Source organism: Pristiophorus japonicus, chromosome 21, assembly GCF_044704955.1.
Source record: "Pristiophorus japonicus isolate sPriJap1 chromosome 21, sPriJap1.hap1, whole genome shotgun sequence".
NCBI lineage: Eukaryota > Metazoa > Chordata > Chondrichthyes > Pristiophoridae > Pristiophorus > Pristiophorus japonicus.
In genome coordinates this window covers 12,659,240-12,677,574 of record NC_091997.1, presented here as the reverse complement: position 1 = coordinate 12,677,574, position 18,335 = coordinate 12,659,240, and the positions used below count along the sequence as shown (strand labels likewise).

At 44.2% G+C, this 18,335-nt stretch overlaps 1 protein-coding gene across 3 annotated transcripts in view; it reads left to right on the top strand.

The window, feature by feature from the left end:
* Positions 1–18,335, top strand: part of LOC139233834 (acyl-CoA-binding domain-containing protein 4-like) — a 147,387-nt gene that overhangs the window by 50,762 nt on the left and 78,290 nt on the right. For all 3 annotated transcript variants that reach the window (XM_070864401.1, XM_070864402.1, XM_070864403.1), the window contains exons 6-9: positions 7,652–7,772; positions 11,205–11,333; positions 13,763–13,945; positions 15,208–15,317. In XM_070864401.1, coding sequence (XP_070720502.1) covers positions 7,652–7,772; positions 11,205–11,333; positions 13,763–13,945; positions 15,208–15,317 — 543 coding nt within the window. The remainder of the gene's footprint in view (positions 1–7,651; positions 7,773–11,204; positions 11,334–13,762; positions 13,946–15,207; positions 15,318–18,335) is intronic.

The following is an 18,335-nucleotide window of genomic DNA, read 5'->3' as shown; positions in this document are numbered from 1 at the left end:
AGTAATTATATATCCCGTCAAATGAGGATGAGAGAGAGCCAAACAGAATTGATTTTAGTTGCAGTAAAAAAAATGATTCCCCCCCCCACCCCCCCCCACACATCATAAGGGCTCAAACATTTTACATTCGGAACACTTGTTTTAGTTGAAGGCACTTAAATGCCCGTGGAGCTAGATAATGATTTAAATTGCATAAATGAGGGAACATCTACAGTGCGATTACACTGTGATGTGAAGCTGAAGCTCATTCAGTCAAAGGTGAAAATCAAAGGGATGAGTTAATGTGTGAAAATGTTGAACTTGTTTCCATACGTAACTCTGTTGAGGCAGGGTCTGGGTCCGACACGCGTGGCTAAATGTGGCAACCCGCCTTGGTGGGGATAAGGAGCATTGGGAAATGTCTGACCCGCCCCGAAGAAGTGCACATCATGTATCCCAAGGAGAGTAGGATTGATAGACCATACAGCATTATAGTCAGCTGCATCACCTTGTGTGAAATTGTTATGCTTGGAGAGAGATGTTGTGGCCGAGAAGTAATGCTAATGGCATGACACAATGATCGAAAGAGAGACTCCAACGATAAGCTTACAGTGTTTGATGAGAAAGAAAGGAGACAGAGCAGCAACTGAAGCACTGACCTGGAGCAGCCAGTGGCAGAATGGGAAACAGCCGGACCACAGCCTTCAATATTGCCACGAACATAAGAACATAAGAATTAGGAACAGGAGTAGGCCATCTAGCCCCTCGAGCCTGCTCCGCCATTCAACAAGATCATGGCTGATCTGGCCGTGGACTCAGCTCCACTTACCCGCCCGCTCCCCGTAACCCTTAATTCCCTTATTGGTTAAAAATCTATCTATCTGTGACTTGAATACATTCAATGAGCTAGCCTCAACTGCTTCCCTGGGCAGAGAATTCCACAGATTCACAACCTTCTGGGAGAAGAAATTCCTTCTCAACTCGGTTTTAAATTGGCTCCCCCGTATTTTGAGGCTGTGCCCCGTAGTTCTAGTCTCCCCGACCAGTGGAAACAACCTCTCTGCCTCTATCTTGTCTATCCCTTTCATTATTTTAAATGTTTCAATAAGATCACCCCTCATCCTTCTGAACTCCAACGAGTAAAGACCCAGTCTACTCAATCTATCATCAATATACCCTCATCTCCGGAATCAGCCTAGTGAATCGTCTCTGTACCCCCTCCAAAGCTAGTAGATCCTTCCTTAAGTAAGTACTGCACACAGTATTCCAGGTGCAGCCTCACCAATACCCTGTACAGTTGCAGAAGGACCTCCCTGCTTTTGTACTCCATCCCTCTCGCAATGAAGGCCAACATTCCATTCGCCTTCCTGATTACCTGCTGCACCTGCAAACTAACTTTTTGCAAACGAACTGCAAATCCATCGCGAGAGACGTGATTTTGGCGGGAAATAAGGCTTCACTCACGATCTCACGATGGAACGCCTAAATCTTGGGATTCTTGTCGGACAAAAACAACTTTGATTTTCGCATGTGCAAAAAATGTGTGGTGATTTGGAAAACCTTTTGAATCCTGAAGAGCAACTCTGTCAGCCATCTTGATTTCTCTTAGGTTAAAACTTAAGAATTTGTTGCGACTTAAAAAAAAATTAAGACAACAATGACAAACCGAACTGTACAAATAAATAAAAATAAAATTCCATCTCCAGAGATTGATAAACAACCTGCAAGATGATTAAATCAGCTCCCACAAAACCTCTAATCGGAGTTTGATGCTGAACCAACAGGCCAGAGCTTTAGGCCGCTGAATGCGACCTGTTCTGTTGCTGGTGGCGCTGTTGAATAACGTCATGCTCTTTCGCTGGGGACGGCCCATCAACAGCCCAACGTCAGGGGTCACTAACACAGCCCAACGTCAGGGGTCACTCACTAACACAGGCCACGGTCAGGGGTCACTCACTAACACAGGCCAAGGTCAGGGGTCACTCACTAACACAGCCCAATGTCAGAGGTCACTCACTAATGCAGCCCAAGGTCAGGGGTTACTCACTAACACAGCCAAGGTTGTGGGTCACTCACTAACCCAGGCCAAGGTCAGGGGTCACTCACTAACACAGGCCAAGGTCAGGGATCACTCAAAGAGACACTGCCACACATTTGATTGATTACATTAATCTGCAGCCAGAAGTTTAAAATAAAATATTGCACTGAGAGAGCTGCGGCCGTGGTCATAACAGTGCTCTCTGTTTAGAGTTTCTTTCAAGGACGTTCCCATTTTGTTTGCATGTAAAGCTCAGCAAATTATTAACGAAGTGCAATGGGGCTGACGGCCAAGTGTAGCTTTTTTTTCCCCTCACCTCCAGGTGCAGTGTACCTCTGGTTTCACATTGCCTGGGGGGGGGGGGCGATGTCAAACCAGACTTTAATTACTTTAATTGCCTTATTTAATTCTTTTGACAATCAGAGGTATTTTAGTGGCCCGCGGAGCCCTCGGGGGACTCCGGGGTCACACGAGTGAGATTCAGTGTGCTCCAGAGATGGAGAACCGAAGGAACTCCATCATTTTACTCCTCACTATATCGGGCAGTTTTACACTGTTGTGGCCGATAGCTGTCTTGAGTTTTGCAACTACTGGACTGACAAACATCAATTATTACCGAGGTGACCACACAAACCCTGGATCTATCGCCACCGGAACTGGAGCGATGTTGAAGCTTTTGAGTTCCTGTCCGAACACGTGTATTTCTGCAGAGACCCAGTGGAAATTCAGGGAAGAGCTGAAGAAGGTGCCGTAATCAACCTGGACACTGATTCTAAGATTTGTTAAAAATGAAAGAAATACGAACTACCGCTCCCTTTGGAACATCAGAATTCACTTCTAGCTGCTAGTCCAGCTTAGGCTGGGGTTCCCTCTGCTTACAGCTACATCAAGATGGTTCTTGTAAATACTCACATCTACGCGACTCTAGTTGTTCCCCTTGTGGCATTTAATGCCAACAAGGCGAACAATTCCTTTTGGTAATAATGAGTGAGAAAAAAAAAATCACCTAGGCAGCACGAGTGGGAAAATCGTTTGTTACAGAAAATTGCAACGTAGAACTGGGAAAGGTATTGTTCTCAGAACTTTCAGTACACAGCGATCATATTTCCAGGCTCAAGCCTAGCGCACACAGCTTCTGCATGTAAAGACTAATGTTTCAATTAAAATTTTTAAAATTTTGCTCATTTGAGACGTAGCCAATAGCAAGCAAGGGCTTTATTGAATTCTCTTGTCATTCAATGTAACTATGTGGCGCTACAATTTAGCGGGGCTTGCTTTTAAAGTTTTTATTATTAAATGTGATCCTTCTCCCCCCCGCCATTTACTAACAGTTTGTAATAAAGTCTGTCCTGACTTTTAAAAAAATGTTCATTTATCATTGATATATGTGCAGATACACTGCTGTAAGACACTAATGTAAAATAAGCCCCCCACTGGGGTGCATGTAGAAAGGTTACAGTTTATAAAACTGCTCTCCTGTTAACATCTCTATGAAACTATTTGTCATAGATATGAATTAACTTGATAAATCATTTATAATTAAAGATGTTTTTCCTCATTAAAATGGTGGTTCAGACTAAAAGGGAATCGAAGGATATGAGGATAGTACAGGAAAGTGGACTTGAGGTCAAAGATTGGTGTGTTCATACTTTGTTTGTTACTGCTCACTAGACAGGTATTAGGACCCTGCGGGAGCTATTCATAGTTGCTGTAATCATTCTGGTTCATGCTGGTTTTGGGACACCATTTTGGGAGTTGCTATAAAGGACAGTTAGTTACATTACTCCTGTTTCAGATAGTCTATTTATTTACATACACAAAATAATTTGGTGACGAGGATGAATTAAATTAACCTCCCTACCGCCCCACTCCCCCCCCCCCCCCCCCCCGCCTTTCTCTCCAAACCCGGGGACCCTCCAATCCCATGGCCGAGATGATTAAAAGCTTTTCTACGTACATCACGGTGAGTGGGTTAGACGGCAACAACGTTAACACCAGCTCATTGCCGTGCAATACATGTCCACTGCCTCGGCATCGAAGGTCAACACATCTTTGGCCAAATCGAAGACACGGAGTCCAACGACAAAGTGGTAAGCGCCCTAAAGAAATATTTTGGGCCAAAGAAAAGTATCGTGAGGGAGAGATACCAATTTCATCAAAGGGGGCAAGGGAATGGTGAACCAATCAAACAGTACATCATTTCATTAACTGAACTGGCTGCTACGTGTAACTTTGGAGCACTCACAGAGGAAATGATCAGGGGTCAAATTATTGAGAAAACAACGATCCTCCGCATTCGGGAACGCTTGCTAATGGAGGATGACAAATTGACATTGGACAAAGCAACTCATTTGGCCATCCAAATCGAATCAGCGCTTTCCGATTCAAAAGCGATTAGATCCCCTGCTCCCCCGGTGCAGCAGACTGCAGCTACAACCACATGCAAGGCATTCGTCCAAAGCGGAAATCAGGGCAGAGACTCAGGGCTAGTAATAAGCCACCCACTATGGATCGCGGGCCTAACTTCCACTGCTTTAACTGTGGGGACAAATCACATTCAGCAAAGAGTCCTAACTGCCCTGCACGTGCGATAAAATGCTCTGCATATGGTAAAATGAACCATTTTGCTAGAGTCTTGTCACTCATCGCAGCATATTCGACATGTGGACATCCTCGATAGTGATGAACCCTGTACATTTCGCACATCGGTTCGGGCAAATTCAAGGACTGTGATGTAAACATTGACGGCACGCCCATCTGCCTCTTCCGTGACCTTGAAGCCAAAATCTCCATATTGAGCGAGGCTGTGTACAAAACCCACTTCATGCACTGGCAACTGCCCGCAACTTCCACTCTACATGCGTACTCCGACTCCTAAATTGAGGTACTTGGGGCCATATCTGTCCCGATATACTTCAAGGACATAACATTAGAGAACTTTTCCTTTCATGTCGCGAAGGGACGAAGCCTCATGGGTGTTGACCTTTTTAACAAGCTTGGGTTCAAAGTTTATGACCCAACCGGCACACCTGTATACACGGTGAACTTTGACAAGCAGTATCCCTCAATCTTCACAGGGTTTGGAGTGACAACAAAATTCTGCCATCGTCCCCGTGTTGATCCTTCCGTCAAACCGGTTAATGCAGCGACTTCGCCGTCTCCCATTCGCGGTTCACGACCAAATATCCGCAAAATTAACGCGACTCGAATCTCAGGGAATCATTCAGAGCATTGACTCCTCACCCTGGATATCGAAATTAGTCGAACTTGGCGTAAAAATGGGGAGATCCACCTATGCATCGACCTGAAAGAGGTCAACAAGGCCATCATCCCTGACAATACCCTCTTCCTACCATCGACGAACTGTCTTCAGAATTCCACGGCTCAATAGTTTTTACGAAACTTGACATGCGTCGCAGTTACCTGCAAATACCCCTAGCGGAGGACAGCAAACCGCTCACGGCATTCACGATGCATGATGGTCTGTATCAGTATCGACGCATGCCCTACGGACTACCTTCTGCAGCAAGTGCATTTCAGAAGGTCGTCACGATACTGCAGCATATGTTCACGAAGTGGGACCTCCCAGAGGTCATAATCACTGACAATGGACCACAGTTTGTGTCCGACTAGTTCGCGGATTTCCTCACTCGCCGTGCTATCGAGCATCGCCTTACTGCTCGATAAAATCCTCAAAAGCAACGGAAGTGTTGAGCGATTTAACCGCGTCATCAAAGAGGGTTTGAAAGCCAACCTCGCAGCATTCGATGAGGCGGTTCAAACCATTTTCCGCACATACCGTTTGACAAAGCATTCGCTAACGGGGAAGACACCCGCTGAGCTCATGATTGGGCAGAATCTTCGCTGGCTACTGGACATTCTCAAACCCCCAGCCAGACCTAGAGCGAAGATAACCACGCTCGCATCCCAGATTTCGGACCGCCAATGAAAAGTGAAGTCTGACTCAAAACGACGCGCTTAAAAGACCCAACTGAAGAACGGAGATTGGGTCAGAGTTAAGCGCTCAAACCGGAGTCATAAGCTCGCATCTTCACTTTCGCCTCCAAAACAGATCGGGCGAAAGTTCAGCCCTCACATCTACGAGCTCAATGATGGAACGCTTGTAGACTGATCCCAACTCACAGGCCAACAGACCAGCAGGATGGAACAGAGGTGCCGTTCTGTTTCCCAACCGAAAACCTCGATCAAACAGCAAGCTCCATGTTGGTCTCAGCGTATCAGAACACAGCCTGGCTATCTCAAGGACTTTGTCTGTTCATAGACTGTGTTTTCAAATGGAGAGAAATATGTTGTGTTCATACTCTATTTGTTTGTTACAGCTCACTAGACAGGCATTAGAACCCCGCGGGAGCTTTTCACAGTTGCTGTAATCCTTCTGGTTCATGCTGACTTTGGGACACCATTTTTGGAGTTGCTATCAAGGACAGTTAGTTACATTACTCCTGTTGCAGTTAGTCTGTTTATTTACGTACAGAACAAGGATCCACCATAATCTTATTGAATGGCGGAGCAGGCTCGAGGGGCCGTATTGCCTACTCCTGCTCCTATTTTATATGTTCTTCTGTCAGTAATTGGTTAATGACGGCCGAATGTGCTTCCTGTCGGGGAGCAAAGGTCGCAGAATGAGCTGCCTGTCCAGCAGCAAAGGTCAGCCTTGGGTAGGGGGGAAAAAATACCTACTCATGATTTCTACACCAAATCTGATGATTTTTAAGAGTTTGTCTCTTGCTTTATGAGGCGGTGGGGTTGGCAGTACTGAGCCTGACACCAGCAGTTGTGCCCAGCTATCTCCAGTTAACCAGCAGCAAAAAGGAGGTTGTGGGTCATCTGGATTATGTGGAAGAGGAGCAGCAGCAGAATCAGAGCAACATGAAAACAGGAAGCTGGGGAGACACAAGAATCAGGAGTGGGCGAGCTGTCGGGGGTAGAGAAGTGAGAATTGAGAGAGTGAGAGTCGGTAGAGATGTGCGAGATAGAGCTGGCTTTTACAGTAAACTTATTAATGAATGTGAGAGTTTTGCAGGAACAGGAATGAAAGACTGCAAGTTGGGGGACGAGGGCAAGGCAGGCAGCACATTCCCATTCTAAAACTCGGCTTACTTCTATTACTGAAGTCTCAGAGTTCTGGACTTGGTGTCTAGTGTACCAACATTTTCAGAGTCTGTAATCCATGCAGAATTGAGCACCAGAAACGTGCAATTGTTCCTCTGTTGGATAACCATTTGGGGAATTTTAAAAGAAACAGTGTGATGCAGATATATTTAACTGTATAGTTAAACATTAGAAACTGGCAAACACCATCTCACAGATACAATGCTTGGAATGTTCCTTTAATTTTAAATAGGGTAAAGTCCACAGTATCCAAAATGCACATTATTCAGACCTACAACTTAGGTGTTGTAATTATCTCATTGTGACTAATATAAAGCAGAGTTGAAAAATAGTTTAGAACTGTAGAAACCTTCAGTGTTTGAGTTAATTCAGAAGAACAGAAGAAATGCCAATCTTGTTCTGTTGCTGCACTACAGCTGAAGAACAATTGCTGAGCGATTGTTGGGTGATATTCTGTTGGTTTTCAATTATTGATGTTCTCTTCTGAAATCCTTTTACCAGGTTATCGACAAGATGTCAGGGACTGAAAACGCAGAGCAGCACTTCCACCTGTTTGAGCCACTCTATGAAGTTGTTGAGGACATGCCCAGACCTCCCGGATACCCCCCGAAGAAGCCATCAGGTATGAACAAAGATGGGGGAGAGGGTCGGGGGGGGGGGGGGTTATTTTCCTCTGTTTGCTCATGATGAAAAAGTTGGGATAGGGGATACTCAGTTTGTATTCACAATTTGTTTGCCTGGTGCAATATATTTGCTTCATGGGTTCTTTGCTCAGGAATTCACAGCTACACATTTGCTGTAAACATAGAAACATAGAACATTGAAAATAGGTGCAGGAGTAGGCCATTCGGCCCTTCGAGCCTGCACCACCATTCAATATGATCATGGCTGATCATGCAACTTCAGTACCCCATTCCTGCTTTCTCTCCATACCCCTTGATCCCTTTAGCCGTAAGGGCCACATCTAACTCCCCTTTCAATATATTTAATGAACTGGCCTCAACAACTTTCTGTGGTAGAGCATTCCACAGGTAAAGAACTAGCTGGTTTATTAGCAAAGGTTTAACAATCAAACTGAACTTACCAGTTCATCCACCAGGCTCACAACTGCATGCCTCATCGTGGAGAACCTGAACTCAATTAACTGGGGTTTTATTGAGTCTTGTGAACATCACATGACTGGCTAAGTCACTCAGTGCAACAGCTCCACAAACCTGTAAGCACCCAGGTGCATAATTACAGCTAACTTTGTTGAATGAAGGAAATTCTACCCCATTGCACTTTCAGCAGAAGAATGAGAGTTGACCCCTAACCCCTAGTTTCTGGTTCTCATAATTAAGCAGTTAGCCATTCACAGGCATTGGCTGCTAAACAACGTGCTCACATTGGAGGTACTGTACAAATCCACTGTCACATTACAGGGTTCCCCTTTCAGCCTTCAATGTTAAACTAAACCTATCGTTCCCAAAGATTCTTTTGTGTGCAGGAAAAATGTTCTTTGCACAAGCATCCACCTCGCCAACCGCCAGTCTTTCTCAGCCTTCTCTCAACAGGTGTCAGCACCTTATCTGGAGAGCAGTGCACTGTACATGGTCAGGAAGGCTGTTCTTTATCGTGTAAATGAATTATGTAGAACTACAGTCTACAGCACAGAAACAGGCCATTTGGCCCAACAGGTCCGTGCCGGTGTTTATGCTCCACACGAGCCTCCTCCCACCTCTCTTCATCCAACCCTATCAACTCAGCCTTCTATTCCTTTCTCCTTCGTGTGCTTACTTATCTCCCCCTTAAATGCATCTATACTATTCGCCACATCTACTCCTTGTGATAGCGAGTTCCACATTCTAACCACTCTCTGGGTAAGCAAATTTCTCCTGAATTCCCTATTGGATTTATTGGTGATTACATTGGGGTAATTGAAGTCCCAGCTATTACTGTTCTATTATTTTTACATTTCTCTGAAATTTGCCTACAGATTTGCTCCTTCTCACTATATGGGGGGGCTACAGGAAACATCCCACAATGTAACAGCTCCTTTTCTGTTCCTTAACACTTACCAAATAGATTCAGTCTTTGAACCCTCGAGTATATCGTCCCTCTGTAGAACTGTAATATTATCCTTGCTCAATGCTGCTCAGCCCCTGCTGTCTTTTTCCATTCCCTATCCCTCCTGAATACATTTTAGCCAGGAATGCCGGCCTATAGTTAAGGCAGGTTTTCAATAAAGCCATTATATCATCAGCCCATGTGGCAACTTACGCCTGTAGCTCATCAACCTTATTTGTAACACTCCTTGTACTGACACACATACACTGCAACACCTTGCTAGTCTTCCTTGCTTTTTTCCCTCTACTTCCTGCTCTTTCTACACTATTCTTTGTTCTGTTGTTGTATGTCGCTCCTAGTAAATGAATGAAAACACTGGTTAACCTCCCCGCGAGGACATGTGTCACAGCTTGTGTTCAGGTGCAACCCGTCTGGCTTGTACAGATCCCTCCTGCCCCAGAACTGGTCCCTAATGCCCCGGGAATCTGAAGCCCTCCTTCCTGCACTACTTCGGCACTTCACCTCCCCTTTCATTTTCGCCCCACCAGCGGACTGAAGCCCGGTTTGCAACTCGCAACGCTGGCGTGGGCCTTGCCCGTGGCGGCCTCACGGGCCGCTATCGAATTTTTGCTCTGGAGCGTACAGTGATGGCGTTGTCATCGCCGGCGCAGTGGTTCGGGACACTACCGGTTAGCGCCTCCGCTAACTCCCGTGGAGTTTCGCGGGAGTCGGTAGCGGCCCCGTGCCCTGGGCAAGAAGTCATTAGCAGCCCGTTAGCGCCCTCTGGGGGCAATAACGGGAGGCACAAACGGCGCAAATTTCTCCCCCCCCCCCGCGCCCCAGCTGCCCGGATCTGTACAGATTTGTGTATCTGTATCCCCAGATCCCTCTCCTCCCCTTAGACTCTTATTATCCAAGCAGTATGTGGCCTCCTGCTTCTTGTGAATAGTCTCTCACTGTGGACCAAAGTAACACCAAAATTGCAATGTTTCTGCAGAGTCAGGGCAAGTACACAGAAAGATGTTTAAAGCAACAAAAGAGCGCTATCAATCAGCAGATGGGAAGCCTGAATGCTGCCAGCGAATAGTCATTTAAAAATATAGTCCCAGGTTTGCTTCTATTTATTATTGTAACCTAATTAAAGTGAGGGATGTCAACAATCGAGAAACAAACCTTTGAACAGCACATGGGCTGCTCATTATCAGCATCAAGCACTCCCAGCATGCACAGTGTGCCTGGGACTCCGGCCTCCACAGTGCATTACCAATTGTACCACTCCCCATACTAACCATTCTGCTGACCTGTCTAATATCTCTGTTACACTTAGGCCACCTGAAGAAATGAGGCACACATGCTCTCTCCACTGAGTTTGTATTGCCTGCACTTAGTTTCTCTTGAAGCATGTGTGCACAAACTTGCACGCTCCATCGTGCATACGCCAAGGGCCAGTACGGCTCGTGAAACCAAAGCTCCCGCTGTTTGTGGGCCACTTCATCTGCTCACATTCCCTTCCCGTGTAGCCACTGACAGGAGTTGATTGATAAAAGGACTCATCTGGTGAGTGGGTAGGACAGTTGCAATGGATGTCATAAGGCTGTGATTATGGTGGTGTAGATTGTTCTGTGGGGTGTTGCTGCTTTCAGGTATTATATCAGCGGACAGTGTGGAATTCTGACTATTTACTAATTATGAAGGGTGCTGTATGCAATTCAGATTGCTAGTGAGTACAACAGCCCGGGTACCATAAATTAAAAGGAGAAAAGCAAACAGTTTTGCTGTCAAATGTTTTGTCTCATAATACTCTTGTGAAGCACCTTGGGACGTTTCACTACATTAAAGGTGCTATATAAACACATTGTTGTTTTTCATTGCACATTCTTCTAATGAATCACTCAATTGGTGAGCCTATGTTACTATATTTTTGTTATATTAAATAATAATCTGCACATTCTTTCTCTTAATTTTCATTGACCACATTTTGTGATGAAAGATTGTCTTGGATTTTTAGGTGAAAATCCTGATAGTCCCCTGACATCGACTCCATATATTGCAAGCAATGGGACATTGATAAGAAACCACGATAGCAGCATGGCCTCGGAGGAACAGAGCGAGGAGGAGCAAGATGTAACAGCAAGCAGTAAGAAAATCTTCTTAACCTTTTGCATTTCTATGAAGCAGACAACAGAGTATCAGCGTGGGGCTGAAGCGATTGAGAAAGGATGCTGAGTGAGTGTTAAGGTGGACTGAGTTATGGCTACAGTGTATAAAACTATTTTAGCGCGATCCTTCTGTAATGTATTTGCTTCATGGGTTCTTTGCTTAAGAATTCATCACAACATGTTGCTATTAAGAACTAATTGGTTTATTAACAAAGGTTTAACAATCACACTACACATTACCAGTTCATCCACTAGACTCACACCTACATACCTCATTGTGGATGACCTAGACCCAACTGACTGGGGTTTTATTGAGTCTTGTGAACATTATGTGGCTGGCTAAGCCACTCACAATACAACAGCTCCACACACCTGTGAGTATACTCACAGGTGCATACATTACACCCCCCTTCCTGCTTTCCAAAACCTCCCCCGCAAAAAATCTTTTTGTCTCTGCTTTTAGCTCCACTCACAAACTCCTTTTCCAGTGTTTTTTGTTGCCCTTTCACTCCGTGCTCTGTAAAGAACTTTAAGACCTCTTTCTGTGCAAGAGGAGCACGTTAAAAATGTAAACTATTGTAAATCCATGTTTTGACACAGTTTGCTTTCTCTCTCCCTTCCTAATCTCTCGTTCTCCATTTCCTCTTTATCTCTTTATCAGTGGGGCTAGTAGTTAATATTCAGATATCTTTTGAAAAGCATTCCCCTGTCCTTCTGCACAATCACTCACAATCAACAGCTAAGCATACAGATTAGTGCGTTAAACCATAAAATTGTGTCACTGGGTGAGATACACAATAATAAAGCTATTTGTTTATTTGAAAAAAAAATAGGACTTTGGTGCCAACCTTAATATTTTTAAGAATACAGATCTTTTACCTTTTCAAAATTTTTCAGCTCCCACCAAATCTGTCTCCCTTCCCTCTACTCATTTAGAATTCCTTATAAGAGACATGCAACCCCTGCAAGAACTGTCATTTAATGCCATACTACCCCTGGAAAATCGGGCTCCTTGCTGTTATACCTAAAGACTACATTTTCCCCAAAGGTGAGCACAGAAAACGTTACAGGGACACCCTCAAAGCCTCCCTGAAAAAAATGCAACATTCCCACTGATACCTGGGAGTCCCTGGCCAAAGACCGCCCTAAGTGGAGGAAGTGCATCTGGGAGGGCGCTGAGCACCTCGAATCTCATCGCCGAGAGCATGCAGAAATCAAGCGCAGGCAGCGGAAAGAGCGTGCGGCAAACCAGTCTACCCACCCTTTCCCTCAACGACTATCTGTTCCACCTGTGACAGGGACTGTGGTTCTCGTATTGAACTGTTTAGTTATCTAAGGACTCATTTTAAGAGTGGAAGCAAGTCTTCCTCGATTCCGAGGAACTGACTATGATGATGACATTTTATGAGAGATATTGTTGGAAAGCCAAAAATGTTTACCTGATTTGAGTTTGATCATTTCAGATGGTTGGCAAAGTCAAACCATTGTCAGTGAACTGCGACTTAGACAGGAAATAAAACCAATGTAGATTGAAAAAATGATCAAAGTGAAGAGAGCAGCAATTTGGGGGGGGGGGTGGCGGGGGGGTACATGTGCCAGAACGTGCAGATAGATTGTTGAGAACGTTCGATGAGCAGCCAGCTGTTCTAGTCCATGTTGAAACAACCAATGTTGATGGGACTGAGGAAGGGATCTTGCACAGGGAATATGAAGAGCTCGGAAGAAAGTTAAAAAGCTAGACCTTCAGGCTTGCATTCTTGGGAATGCTACTTATGTCATGCTTTATACCAGCTAGTGAAAGGTCAGCCAGTCACTGCATGGTTAGAAGACTAGTATAGAAGAGAGGGTTTTAAATTTGTGGAGCATTAGAACCAGTTTTGGAACAGGAGGTAGCTGTACTGGTTCTACCTGAGCCTAGTTGGCACCAAGAATAGATAAAGTTGTGACTATGAGTTTAAACCTGGAAATGGAATAGAGAGGCACACCTTAGAACATGGCGGACCGGGGGGGGGGGGGAGGGGAGGAGTTATGATTAGGTATAGTGAAGTGGCATGCAGTCTAAAATAGTAAACCCCAGTCGTGAAGTAGGGAAAGATATACCTCGGGCAGATAGGAAACCAGTTAAGAAGGATCTGAAGGTAAGTATAACATAAATAGAAGGGAAATGGTACGATGAATGGGTCACAGCTGTAGTGATAACATACAAAAGCACAAAGCATTCAAGGCAATCAATCAGAATAAAGGGATGTGATGTTCTAGCCTTAACAGAAAGTTGGATTCATCCAGGGCGGAACTGGGAACTAAATATTCTGGAGAAGGAATATACAATTAATTTAATAGTGAATATTGAAAAACTTTAGTCCAATAACATTTTAAAATATGGATTTATTTTTGTATGGAAAAACAGTTCATGAAAATGAAGTCAGCCAAGATGGTGACGGTAATAATGAGCCATATCAGACCAATGGTATTCATCCAGAAGATGGATGCCTTGATCCAGAAGTTGAGATTCCTCAGTTGGACACAACAGTCGAAACCATGAGGACAAGCCAGCCTCTGGAGAATCCCTCACAGCTTTATGACATCACAGGTATGTGACTTGAAGATAATGCGAAAATGAACCAAAAGGGAAATGAGATTTTTTTTTCACGCGGCGAGTTGTTATGATCTCGAATGCAGTGCCTGAAAGGGTGGAGGAAGCAGATTCAGTAATAACTTTCAAAAGGGAATTGAATATATACTTGAAACAGGATAACAATTGTAGGGCTACGGGTAAAGAGCAGTGGAGTGGGACTAATTGGACAACTCTTTCAAGAAGCCGGCACAGGCACGATGAGCCATAACTTTCTTCTATGCAAATCTTTGTTTCAATTACAACATTTCCAAAAAATGCCACAGTGGATGGAGTTGGAATAGAGTCGTCATTATTGATTGAACTTATTGATCTTTCAAGAAACAAGGTCCATTACTTGTGTTCATCTCCACTCTTGCTGCTGTGAAACCTCATTGCCCCAGGGAGAACGGGTTAAATGGCTATTTTTTTTTATATGCACTTCAAGACCATTAATACAAGCTCAGCTGTGAAAGACCAGAAATTGGTCCCTGTGTATTTATTTTAATTATCTTACATTTTTACGCATAGTTCCTATACGGTACACGGTACCAGTAATACATTAAACTTTTGAAAGGCTTTTTGAGTCATTTAAAGCAGTTCTCCATTCTGCAAACAGACGGTATTCTGGATGAGGTTCACATATTCTCCAAAGTGAGAGTCAGAGAATCTGACTTTGTGAGGTTCCCTGTGTGAATGTTCCATGTGCAAAGGGTACATTCATTGGTGAAGGGTCGCCAACCCGAAATGCTAACTCTGCTTTTCCTTCCACAGCTGCTGCCTGACCCGCTGAGATTTCCAGCATTTTCTGTTTTTATTTCAGATTTCAGCATCCACAGTATTTTGCTTTTGTACATTCATTTATGTTGCTTCTCCCAAGTGTTCTCTTGCAAAATGGCTGTCACGCAATTAGTGCCTTGTTTCCTCACCAATTGAGAGGCATCAGTGTAAGTGCCAGATCTTGGGGTGTGTTTTTTTACATTTAAAATCATGCCCTGTCCTTTTTGAAGCAATCTCTTCTTGACTTATATAGAACTCTGTGCCAGTCCTGATTTGGTGCTGACGTCAGGGTCTTTAAAAAGTGGATTATTCAGAAAAGCCATTGTTGAAGATGAAATAAATCTAGTACGGGTTACATGACAACAAACTTGAAATTTTAAAGTCTGTAGAGTGTTGGATTTGATTTGATTTTTGCTTCAATTCAGTTTAGGTTTTGACAAATTTTGGCTTTTGATTTTCAGGCAGTAGCAGGAATTATTACACAGTGGAAGCAGCTGAATCGAATAATTTCACAAGTGACTCAGAAAGTGAGGTGTTCTGCGATTCTGTGGAAGAACTCGACCCCGAGAAGGTAAGTGGTATCGATGGGAGCTAAATCTCATTAAAATTTAGGAAAATACACACATTTTGTTCTTTATGGTGATGAGTTACAAAAAACAAAAGAAAGTAAATTGATGCTTCAGTAATACCATTCATTGCAGAACCGACTTACTGAACCCGTGATCTTCCCTGTAATCCCATCAATCCCCACCAATGGGAATGATATCCTTTATGAGTTACGTGTTGCAAAACAAGAAACTTGTTTATAAAGAGTGGGGAGATGGTCAAGGGAACGTGCTTGGGTGCGGGGGCGGGGACCTTGCTGAAAGTGGGTGAGAACATTCATTGCATACACCACAGTATAAGAGATCTTCTCCCCTAGTATGTCTCCTATTTCAGCCAGGTTTGCTTCCTCGAAGAGAGGGGACATCAGAGAGTGTGTCAACTCACGCTGATCTTGGATGTGTTTACGTGGTTTAGAGCAGCATTGTTAGGAGCCTAGGAAGAGCTTGTCATTACATGAAATTCCTATCTATTCAGCAAGGTATGAGTGAACCAGCTAAGGAATTGTAATCTAGATAAGGTTGTGGACATCTACATTCAAAATGTTGTCCAGGAGAATGGCAACAATGGCTTTTCTGAAGAACTATCTGACAACTGCAACAGCAGAAGATTCGATTTCTGTTTCAAAGTCCATTGGCGGCTGTGCCTTCAGCTGTCGAGGCGCTAAGCTCTGGAATTCCCTCCCTAAACCTCTCCGTCTCTCTACCTCTCTTTCCTTCATTCAGATGCTCCTTAAAACCTACTTTTTGAACCAAGCATTTGATCATCTGCCCTAATATCATCTTGCGTGGCTCGGTGTTATATTTTCTTTGATAATGCTCCTGTGAAACGCCTTGGGACGTTTAACCAGTTTAAAGGCACTATATAAATGTCAGTTGTTGTTGTTGACGACCAAGTTATTTTTAGTTCCATTTACCTTCTGAGTGACTATCTCCACAATAGCCACTAGAGGGAGCAATTTGCTGTGGCAGAGCACTGAGCCTTTCGAGCTTCAGACCTTCAACCCAACAAGACCATTCCCTTCCCTATGCTATATACAGGCTGCCCTACAATGGGCGCTGTCCAACACACTCAACTTCCTTAGAGAGGCAACCAACCACAGGTAATCCTCCAACATAAAGCTCTGATCTTTCTTTCGCCAGAATATTAAGCCAACTTTACAGCTCTCAATGACATATATAAGCCAAGACTCGTGCTTGCATGCTGAACTCACAGGTATTTGGTGTATAATTGAAAGATAAAGGGAACCTGCTTGAGGTAGGTGGAAGAGAGATCCGTTGAGGGGGAAGAGAGACCCTATTGTGGGGAAAACGATTGAGATTGTTGCGTGTAGAACAAAGAAACTACAGGACTGATTTTAACATTCGCCGCGGGATGAAAATGGGCGCTAGCAAATCATAAGAACATAAGAACATAAGAATTAGGAACAGGAGTAGGCCATCTAGCCCCTCGAGCCTGCTCCGCCATTCAACAAGATCATGGCTGATCTGGTCGTGGACTCAGCTCCACTTACCCGCCCGCTCCCCGTAACCCTTAATTCCCTTATTGGTTAAAAATCTATCTATCTGTGATTTGAATACATTCAATGAGCTAGCCTCAACTGCTTCCTTGGGCAGAGAATTCCACAGATTCACAACCCTCTGGGAGAAGAAATTCCTTCTCAACTCGGTTTTAAATTGGCTCCCCCGTATTTTGAGGCTGTGCCCCCTAGTTCTAGTCTCCCCGACCAGTGGAAACAACCTCCCTGCCTCTATCTTGTATATCCCTTTCATTATTTTAAATGTTTCTATAAGATCACCCCTCATCCTTCTGAACTCCAACAATTAAAGTCCCAGTCTACTCAATCTATCATCATAAGGTAACCCCCTCATCTCCGGAATCAGCCTAGTGAATCGTCTCTGTACCCCCTCCAAAGCTAGTATATCCTTCCTAAGTAAGGTGACCAAAACTGCACACATACTCCAGGTGCAGCCTCACCAATACCGTGTACAGTTGCAGCAGGACCTCCCTGCTTTTGTACTCCATCCCTCTCGCAATGAAGGCCAACGTTACATTCGCCTTCCTGATTACCTGCTGCACCTGCAAACTAACTTTTTGGGATTCATGCACAAGGACCCCCAGGTCCCTCTGCACCGCAGCATGTTGTAATTTCTCCCCATTCAAATAATATTCCCTTTTACTGTTTTTTTTTCCAAGGTGGATGACCTCATATTTTCCGACATTGTACTCCATCTGCCAAACCTTAGCCCATTCGCTAAATCTCTTTGCAGCCTCTCTGTGTCCTCTACACAACCCGCTTTCCCACTAATCTTTGTGCCATCTGCAAATTTTGTTACACTACACTCTGTCCCCTCTTCCAGGTCATCTATGTATATTGTAAACAGTTGTGGTCCCAGCACCGATCCCTGTGGCACACCACTAACCACCGATTTCCAATCCGAAAAGGACCCATTTATCCCGAATCTCTGCTTTCTGTTAGCCAGCCAATTCTCGATCCATGCTAATACATTTCCTCCGACTCCGCGTACCTTTATCTTCTGCAGTAACCTTTTGTGTGGCACCTTATCGAATGCCTTTTGGAAATTTAAATACGCCACATCCATTGGTACACCTCTATCCACCATGCTTGTTATATCCTCAAAGAATTCCAGTAAATTAGTTAAACATGATTTCCCCTTCATGAATCCATGTTGCGTCTGCTTGATTGCACTATTTCTATCTAGCTGTCCCACTATTTCTTCCTTAATGATAGCTTCAAGCATTTTCCCCACGACAGATGTTAAACTAACCGGCCTATAGTTACCTGCCTTTTGTCTGCCCCCTTTTTTAAACAGAGGCGTTACATTAGCTGCTTTCCAATCCGCTGGTATCTCCCCAGAGTCCAGAGAATTTTGGTAGATTATAACGAATGCATCTGCTATAACTTCCGCCATCTCTTTTAATACCCTGGGATGCATTTCATCAGGACCAGGGGACTTGTCTACCT